The sequence below is a fragment of the Cynoglossus semilaevis genome, chromosome 6, assembly GCF_000523025.1.
Source record: "Cynoglossus semilaevis isolate Cse_v1.0 chromosome 6, Cse_v1.0, whole genome shotgun sequence".
In the NCBI taxonomy this organism is placed as follows: Eukaryota; Metazoa; Chordata; class Actinopteri; order Pleuronectiformes; family Cynoglossidae; genus Cynoglossus; species Cynoglossus semilaevis.
In genome coordinates, this window is record NC_024312.1 from 13018775 (window position 1) to 13028222 (window position 9448).

At 45.8% G+C, this 9448-nt stretch overlaps 2 protein-coding genes across 2 annotated transcripts in view; both read right to left on the reverse strand.

The window, feature by feature from the left end:
- Positions 1–9367, reverse strand: part of LOC103380297 (synaptotagmin-7) — a 19496-nt gene extending 10129 nt beyond the window's left edge. The window contains exons 1-2 of the mRNA XM_017033018.1: positions 8419–9367; positions 4600–4734 (exon numbers count right to left, since the gene is read on the reverse strand). Of these exons, the coding sequence (XP_016888507.1) occupies positions 4600–4734; positions 8419–8465 (182 nt within the window). The 5' untranslated portion in view covers positions 8466–9367. The remainder of the gene's footprint in view (positions 1–4599; positions 4735–8418) is intronic.
- The window catches only part of LOC112487117 (uncharacterized), a 54714-nt gene continuing 53861 nt past the window's right edge, over positions 8596–9448 (reverse strand). The window contains exon 7 of the mRNA XM_025056350.1: positions 8596–8817. Coding sequence (XP_024912118.1) covers positions 8596–8817 — 222 coding nt within the window. The remainder of the gene's footprint in view (positions 8818–9448) is intronic.

A 9448-nucleotide genomic window follows, 5' to 3' on the forward strand; every position in this document is an offset into this window, starting at 1 on the left:
CATTTTTTTTTTCCCACAGATCATAATGTTGGGGGGGATGTTGTTTTCCCCCCCCCCCCCCCCAAGAAAATATGGTTAAAACAACGCATTTACATTTATTGAAAATCCACATCTGTGACTGACGCGACGTTGATCTTAAACAATACAAAAAACAAAAAAAAAACTCTTTCTACTCTGACTAGCGTTCTACCTCTGTATAGATCAGGAGTCCCCAACCCCTGGTTCGTGGACCAGTACTGGTCCATAGGTCATTTGGTACCGGCCCGCAGTGGCTTGGCGGGCAGCATTTGGCCCCCGGGCCTTGAGTTTGACACGTTTAAAACGTTTACCTTTTTGATTTGATTTTGATTACTTAATCAAGATTAATTGAGACAAATCCTCCAAGAAAAATCAGTATGTTTGCAGAAACAAAATCTAACTCACAGCAGGTAGATGTATGTGTTTCAGAAGTGATTTAATGTGTGACTTTAAATGATATTATATATATAAAGAAAATTACGTGTAACATGCAGAAGGTCGGAAAATCAGATGGTATTTAAGTCTTGAGATGCTTTGGTGAAAAGAAAACTATTTCCCACGGCGGGTGTAAATTACGACCTGTAACGGCTCTGCGCCACAGACACAGGCAACAACGACCGGATGGACGGTGGAATTATCAAATAATATACGGATTGAATCTGTTATAATTTCTCCAATGATTCATTGCAGTTAATGGGCTAATTATGGACAGCCCTATTTAAAACACTAATTTGAATTGATTTGAAACGGAATTTTCCAGAGCCATTCCTGTTTAGTGAAACGGTGAACGCATCACATCTGAGTGGCAGAAAAAAAAATCAAAGCATCAATATCTATTAATAACTCCGAGTTGCGTTTTATAAAAAACACTCCCCGACCTACACATCGTGATGAAACGACACAGCGTCTCCATTGGACTGTCAGCTTACTGATCTGGATTCAAAGCTCTGTGGAACTGCAGCCTCCCGTTATAGCAACACCGGAGGAGAACCTACGATACAGACTCAGTGACTCACGGATCGGAGACCAACGAGGCATTAACGAGCCAGCGTAACGTCCTAATTAGGCTTTCCAGCCTGTACAAGCTATCACCGTCTGGGATGTAAACATTTGTAACCCAGATTAGACGTCGGCCCGTTCTGTGTGTGTGTTTCCCTTCCCTCTCTCTGCTGCGATCCCGCATGCGCCGCAGTCTTTGGTTTGAAAGTCTCCGTCGTGGCCGTCAAACAGCCAGCACTTCAAACCCTCGATCATCATGAGACACGCACTCATGCAGCCATCATTAACACCCTCACGACATCACTGAGAGACTGTAATGAATATTATAACATCATAACATCATAACATCATAACACCTACACAGGGCCGGTGGGGATTAAACTGTGTTTGGCTTGACATCAACTACGGCCAACTCACAGTGTAGCGTCAGTCAGAGGGGACAGATAAAAGCTGCTGTTGTTATCTGTAGTGCTGTATTTTCATATTTAAAAAAAAAAAAATTCTAAATAATTCTAAAATAGGAATTGTCTTTCGTGTCGAGCTCTTTTGGAGGCCACAGCCACAGCTTTAGAGTCTGCGCCCATCGTGGGGCTTCGCAACGACATGGCTGTGTCAGAGATAACAACGGCAAATAAAACTGTTTCGTCTTTGTAGGAACCAAAGGTCCGCGTAACTTTTCCAAGTCCTGGCAGCAGTGACGAGAGAGACTGGTCCAATGGGAAGGATTTCCTCTTTAAAAGTCATGCAAACTAATATACATTGAAACCTGAGTCAACAGAAACACCGTAGCCTTTTTTCTCCTATCACCGAGGTGTCACCGCAACGCTCGTCCGCCTCGTGATCTGCTACATTTTTACGCTGGATGTCCTCGCCGGAACAAAACTCCCTGCTAGGCCTTTACGAGGTAGGGCCTCGGTCAATTTGTACCTGGGGCGTCCAGCAAGGACCCTCTATGTCATAGTAGACCCATCATCCTAAATCAGCAAATGTATAAAAATAACTGCAGTATTTTCACGTGCGGGTACTTTGTTTTGTTCCAACACCGGCCGTTTCTCTCTTCTCTAGGACACCACTGGGTGTCGTTTGGGTTTAAAGCAGCTCTTTTCTTTCATCACCCGTCAGGGGGTTTCACTCCGAGGTGAGAAAGAAGACGTTTACGTCTAAGTGTCAAAATCACTTCGGAGACTTCGGGTTTGGCTGAAACAATTCACCAGTGACCTGTTTTTCAGTCGGTTTAGTTTTTACACGTCTTACAAGAGAGAGATGCAACGTGGCTGATGAGTGACAGGAATATGAAGGACGTGGCTGACGTTCACGGACACACTGTGATGATACGACTACATGGAGGGATGTGTGGAGAGTGAGAGGCAAAATTAGAGAATGGCTTTGTCTCCGGCTCGACGCTCGAGAGCCCCACTCAGTATGAGCAATACGCCGAGAGCGTGATTGATTAAATCACGGACGGACATCTGTGAAGTCAGCACTAACACCGCAGGGAATCGCACACTCCCAGCGAGCTTTAAACCCTGCATTTCCAACACACGGAGGACGCGTAATGTTTACTCGAGCCTTCAAATTTAGTGTTCAATTAAGGCGTGCCTAAATCAGTAATTATCCTCCTTATTGGGAATTATCATGAAACAAACAACACAATGCACGGCTAGAGTGGAATTAGCGTAGAGCCCAGGAGAGGGCTGAGAGTCAGTGAATCTGACGCGTTCACTTCTTCCTTCGTTTGTTCCCCCGGTGCTACATTATTCAAAGTCTGCAAACTGCCAGTCATTTTGTTTGGACTAAAGCAAATTAAAAAGCCGCAGTTCTGTTCGAGGAAACGTCAAAATACACTCAATCATCATTAGCTTAGTCAAGTCCCTCGTACTGAGGGCTGAGGCAGCCGCCGTGTTCCACTGTTGATGTTTTCCATTAGTGGTTTTCAGCAGTGGGAGGAGGTTTTCAGAAAAACAAAAACTGTAATGTGAACAGAGTACTGTGGCTCCGTAGTCCGTGTAGTTCTATGAGGATCTTAAAGCAGCTGTTTGGAGGCCACAAACACTTGATCCTGATCTGTTGCCTCCTTTTTCCAAGAACAGAAGCTGAGACCTGGGCTCGAAATAAAGGCTAAACGCAGACAAGGTGTTGTTTGAAACAGTCCAAGGCAGACGTCCCCAACTTCCTGTCATTAAGGACCGGGGCGGACATAATAAATGAATGACATATCACATATTTACTGATTATCGCGGTGAATGGTTCCCCCTAATGGTTCTGACCTAATTACATCCATTGTTTCTAAAGACGCTTGTGTCAATAACGGGATTGCTCCTGGAAAATACTGAAGCTTAACGTTCTGAAATTTCAGTGATCGCAACATGGGTTTTTCAAAAAGATGTTAAAAAAAAACATTTATTTCTTAACCCTCTGTGAGACAGTATCCCTGCAGAGACCTGATATTCTAAAGATTCCAGAACCTTCTCTGATAAACACGGCAAACTTAATCTGTTATCAGCTCAGCTTTAAAACGCGTGTCAAATCGATGGCACACTTGTCAATCCGAACTAACCTGTGAGACAAATAAATGGAAATCTGTTCCATTAAGTGTTAAGGTGTGTCATATTAGGGATCTGGAATTTGTCTCCAATTAGTCACAGCATCCATCGGGGGCTGAATCGGCCTAATTGGACTGCAGAGGAAATCAAGTCTCACTGCGTTCACCTTAAGTTTGCCTCATGGTGACACCGAGAACCTCACACGTCCGTTGGTCATCGACTTTTTTTTTTTTAAATATCGAGACAGTTTGCCAAACTCATTATTTTGGGAGCGGACAGTGTGTAGAGTTGTTGGCCAGGAACAGGTCTATTTATAGCAGCACGGTTGTGTAAGTGACTAACATGTTGTGGAATAATGAGGGGGGCTTTCTGGGGCCCTGAGTGGAGCTACAGAGACGGGACTCGTAGCAGCAGAGGGTGATTGAAGGAAGCTAATGAGCGGAAGAAAAAAAAAGAGGAGAGCAGTGGAGGAGGAGGGAGGTGGGATAATCAGAGCTCCAGAATACAAAGGAAATATGATCATTACCAACAGGATAGTGAACACAAAACAAATCCAAAATGGAAGAAGAGCAGCAGAATGTGGATGTGACGGGGAGATGATTTATCTTGATCAGGATGAACAGATGCCGGGATGACAACACACAGTTTTTCATGAGAAGCAGAGGAAAGGCCGTCATGGAGCCTCTCGCTGCTGTCAACTGCTTTACAGCCAATCCCCAGAGTCACTCATCATTCCTCTGCAGACTCCAGTTTTTTTGGGGGGTTTTTTTTCCGTTCGTTTGTTTCTTTATTTGGTTTCATGGTCAGCTCTTGTTTTGATTCCCTGAGTGTACGCAGCTTTGATGCTATTTCAAGTGCAGTCTGCAGCATAATGCACATGAGTGCCGTGACTCAACAAAAACACCACTACGCTTCCGTTCTCAACCTGGACTCTGAAAACGATCTCTTGTTGTTCTCTTCTATCACAACCTATCAACCGCATCCCATTCGCTCTCAAACACACTCGCGCACACAAGCACCCTCACAAGTTATCTGGTACCTCTTCTCAGGAGGGGGCTCCTGATTGGCCGGCGGCGGTGCTGCCTGTGCTGCCTCCTGCAGGTCAGGGATATTGGCAAAGTCATCTTGCTCGGCCACACCTATGGCCAAAGCCAGGACCACCATCTTGCCTTCACTGGCTCCCCATGAAAAGACATGCAATCAGAGATAAAGACGGAGAGAAGGAGAGGCCAGAGGAGAGGCCAGAGGACAGAGGAACCACACATAGAGAGGACGTGGTGCAGGAGGAGAGAAGACAGGTAACTTCAGGTGAAAACAAGGACACAAAGCAGAGAGGCAGAACAATATAAGACCGTTGAAGCAGTAACAGGGGAAACACTCACAAAATCGGTCAAGAAATGCATCACCAGGGAAGGATATTAAACCCAAAGAATCAAATTTAAAAAAACAAAAAAAACAACTATATATATAACGGTTTAATCTTCATCAACAAAACAAATAATCAGGGAAAAGGTCGATGATGAGCAGCTCGAACATCTGCTTCCACACATGTAACGGTTCAGTGTAGGCGCATCAACGCCCACACACACACAGTCGTTTATCTACTGCTAACCTGCCTCCCCTGAACATGGTGGCTCTCGCCCTTCTCTAGAGCTGAGATTCCATTAGGCCTCATTAAGATCTGGACTAATTGTTTCTATTTGAGCGACACAGTATCTTGAGGTTCACCGAGTGATGTCACCAGTTTCTGGGTCAGCGCTCTCTCGCTGTCCACGTGGCACTCGTCTTGTTTCATCTCCTCGTTCCGCTGCCGAGGCTTTTCCAAATCCCCCCCCTCTCCTCCTTCTAATCCTTATCTCCTGCTCTTAATTACCTGTGTTCTGTTTCTTTTTTCCTTCATTCTCATCACCAACATCCACAGGTGTGAAGCTTGACCTTTCGACTGGGTTGTGATTTCTCTCTTTTGAAAGTGTTGAGGATTGCCATGATCTGGCCCAGGACGCACTGTGGCTTCTCCCTACTCAGGATTACACACACTACCATGTGGTTCATACATTTAAATATTATATAAAATATATATTATATTTTTATTTCTATAAAAGCACACTGCATCACGATTTAACAGTTTCTTCCATGAAAAACACTATTTTTCACTATGGGCACATGTAACAAGATAGTGACCCAACATGGCCGCCCTCGCGGAAATAACCTGAGTGAATGAAAGGAGTCATTCTCGGTATTGAAAACGACGAGTTAAGTGTGCGTTAATTACGAGATACTTCTGTATTTCATATCCGCCACGTGGAGCCCATTATTACAGGTGTCAACCGCACACAGCAGAGCTTTAGGTTTGGATCGTAGGGTTTCTAGAGGAGATGAATTAGGTCACTCAGTCTTTCTGGACACACACAAGTGCCTTCTGGGAAAGAATTAGCATGATGTGGTCCTGTGCTGGTATTGACAGTGGGAGAACTATTGGCTCCTTCCTCTGCCATCAGCTGCAGAAAACGAGCGTTTGCACTCAGAGATATTGGTGAAACACTCCAATCCATCTGACACATATTAAGGCAACACAGGTAAAGAAGGGGGGCAGACATTCATGAAACCAGGACGAATGATTGATTTTTAAGCCCAAAAAAAGCGGGAAAACTAATCTCCCAGGAGCTCCATCGACTGGCGTTCCTGTCAATGACATAGAAGCGTTTACTTAGCCGTGAACACACCGTGTAAGTGCTGTGGCCAAAATGTCTTTTACTTTGCCACGTTGCCATTAATTACACAGATCAAGTAATAAACCACTGACCTCAATTTACAGTGATGGCTTCTATATAGTTAAAGATTACGGCTGATATTCTGCCCGACCTTGAAGCTACATTTTTTTTTTAATGGTGGCTAGCATTCGTGGCATTCGTGGAGCTTTTGATGCACACAAGGAGCTACTGTGGAGCGGCTGATATTCTGTCTTTGATGCACACAAGGAGCTACTGTGGAATGGATTTGGTGCAAAGGCGCATTAAACACATTGGCAGTGTCCTTCTTTATCCCATCACCGTCTCCCTCTCCGCCTCATCGGGCCCCTCCCACCGCCACCGCCACCGCTCGCGGCAACAATATGTTGTCGAGGTAATGGTGCTGGTGACATAAGATCAATGCTCCAGGGTGAACTCCAATCTACGCAGAGCTGCTTAACCCCTGTTCATATACTGGTGCACAGTGACACGTGGCCTGGCTGATGTACACACCCTGACACACGTCAGCAGATCTACTATCACCGTGAAAGTAACAGTGATACTGGAAATGAGGTGTCATGTTATGGTAAACACCGACTAACCCTGCGCGTGGATGTGATGCGAAGTGCGGCTTCATCAGAATATTTCCATGGGCCTCATTATCTGTGCAGACATTTTCACAAGTCAATTCAAACACTGGAGTTGTTCTAGAGTGTAGTGATCATCATCAGTTTGCCTTACATGCAGAAGGTTCTGGGTTCAAGTCCCAATGGAACCACACTCCTATATCACCAATACAGTTCCCCTTAAAGGGCCCCTATATCACCAATATAGTTCCCCTTAAGACTGAAGACTTAAGACTGTACAGATCAGGGGTGCCCAACCCGCGGTCCGCGGATCAGTACCAGTCCATAGGTCATTGGACACAATGAAATGTGTACTTACTAATTTACTTCATTCAGAGAAAGTCCAGTCATAGCCATTGACTTTCTTTATTTAAAGATAATCTGGCAAAAGATCATCGAATTTTAAAATGGTAAATTAAGAAATTAAAGAAATTAGAAATCTCAATATGATCTATATGACCCATCCATTCAGCTTCAAGCTCCAGTGGGTGTTTTGAGAAACACTTCAGTTTTGTAAGTGTGGATTATCTGCAAAAAATATAAGAAAAAAAAAAAGGGAACGGATGTGTAAATAAAATAATAATATAAGATAAAAAAAAAGGGAACGGATGTGTAAAAGGGAAAGGAATTTCAAAACAGTTGCCTCTTCTTGACACTGCTGTACAAACACTATAAACCAGCAGCACCACCTCCACCCTGCAAAGACAGCGCCCGCTAACAGATCGGCTAAATGCCATCCAAACAGATGTTGCTGGTTAGCCGTGCACGCAGCGTGAACATTGAACATTTTATCACAGTCTGGGACAGAAATAGCCCACAGTGTGTCCCAACTTCCTTCCGTGTTTTTCACGCACGTATTGCCATTCGTGCTAAAATAAGCGGAAAAAAAAAAAGGCCTTTCGTGACAGATTGCTCATTAAGACACTTGGCGTCTACTGTTGAAGGCTATTATTGCCCATGATGCATTTACTCATTATACACTTTCACTTGAGTATGGAGAGGATCATAAAGCATATCACATATCCAAAGGTAATATATAAGCACTTTAATTAACACAGTCTTAACTGTTAATATGACTGTGTGATCCACGACCACTAAATCAAATCAGACACTGATCCGTCTCCTTGATTATAGTAGCTTGAAGCTTAGGACAACAACTCATTTACATTTTTTGAAGTCTACACTAAATACGCATTTACAATATATTTCTCATTTCATGTGAGAAACGTACGATGTAGATTGAGTGGACTGTATTTGTTCAAGGTTGTTGTAAAAACACACATCTACAGCACACATAAAAGAAATATCCTTCCCTGGATATAAGGAAAAAAAGGACGAGAAAAACTCTTCAAAGAACAAGAAATACTAAGTATTTAACAGAGGGAGAAATCAGTTCAGAATCAACATCACAACGTTACTGACAAATATGGTCTGATATAAAACCACAAATACGAAGGTTAAACTGGCTCTACAGAAACATGAATAACTCTTGTAAAGACTCACATGAAGGACTTGACGTCCAGGCCACGGTTCCGCATCTGGTCCATCATGTAATCCCAGCTTCCAGGATTGGCCCGCGAGCGACTTCCTGACCCACCGCCTCTGTAACGAGAGGCTCCTGCGCCGGCCGGACCGGCCCGCGCCCCCCGGGGGCCACCTCCGGTACCTGCACCACCACCGTCACCGCTCGTGCCTCCTCCCCCACCTGCCCCTGGTTGTCCAGGTGCTGTGTGTAATTGTCCCAAGCTCTGGGATGTGGTGGGCGGCTGACCAAGGCCGGGGCCAGGCGGGTGGATGAGAGGCTGCTGGAGACTCTGCTGTCGTAACAGAGTCCTGGGTCGAGCCGGACCAGAGGGAATGTGATCCAAGGTGGAGGCGTAGGACAAGACCTGATCCCCGAAGCTGGGAGGGCAGAGGAGCAGGGAGATAAGAGATTGTGACGAAGGCCATGGGCGGCACAGGATGGGACGAGGGGGAGGCGGGGAGGAGGTGGAAGAGCAATGAAAGGAGGAGGTGAGAGGATCAGATTTGGTGAGCACCCGAGATGAGAAGACCTGGGCGGAACCAACGCAAGGTGGCGGTGGACACTTCAGTGGAGACGTCAGGTTGATGCCAGGAGAGGCACAGGAAAGGTCATCCAAACGGGGAGAGGATGATCGTGGAAGGGAGAGGGAGGGGGAGGAAGGAGGTGAAGCCGTATTTGAGGAAAGTGTGGGGAAGGACACGGTGTTATGAAGCGGAGACAGGAGGAGGAAGAGAGAGAAGGAGAGGAGCGCGAGGCAGCAACAGTAGCAGCAGTAGCAGAAGTAGCAGTAGACGGTGCAGCCCGCGTGCTCCGCGTGGGCCGCGTACGGCTCGTGGTTGTGCGCGGAGCAGCGTCGCGCGGACTGAAAGCTCGACCTGCGTGAGTGGGACACCTGTGCGTTTGCCTTGCGTGTCTGTGCAGGCTGTTTGCGCGTGGATGTCTGCCGAGAGAGGCTCTGTCCTAACTGAGCGTGTCTGAGGTCGAGGGGCGAGCCTCTGCCGCTTCCCG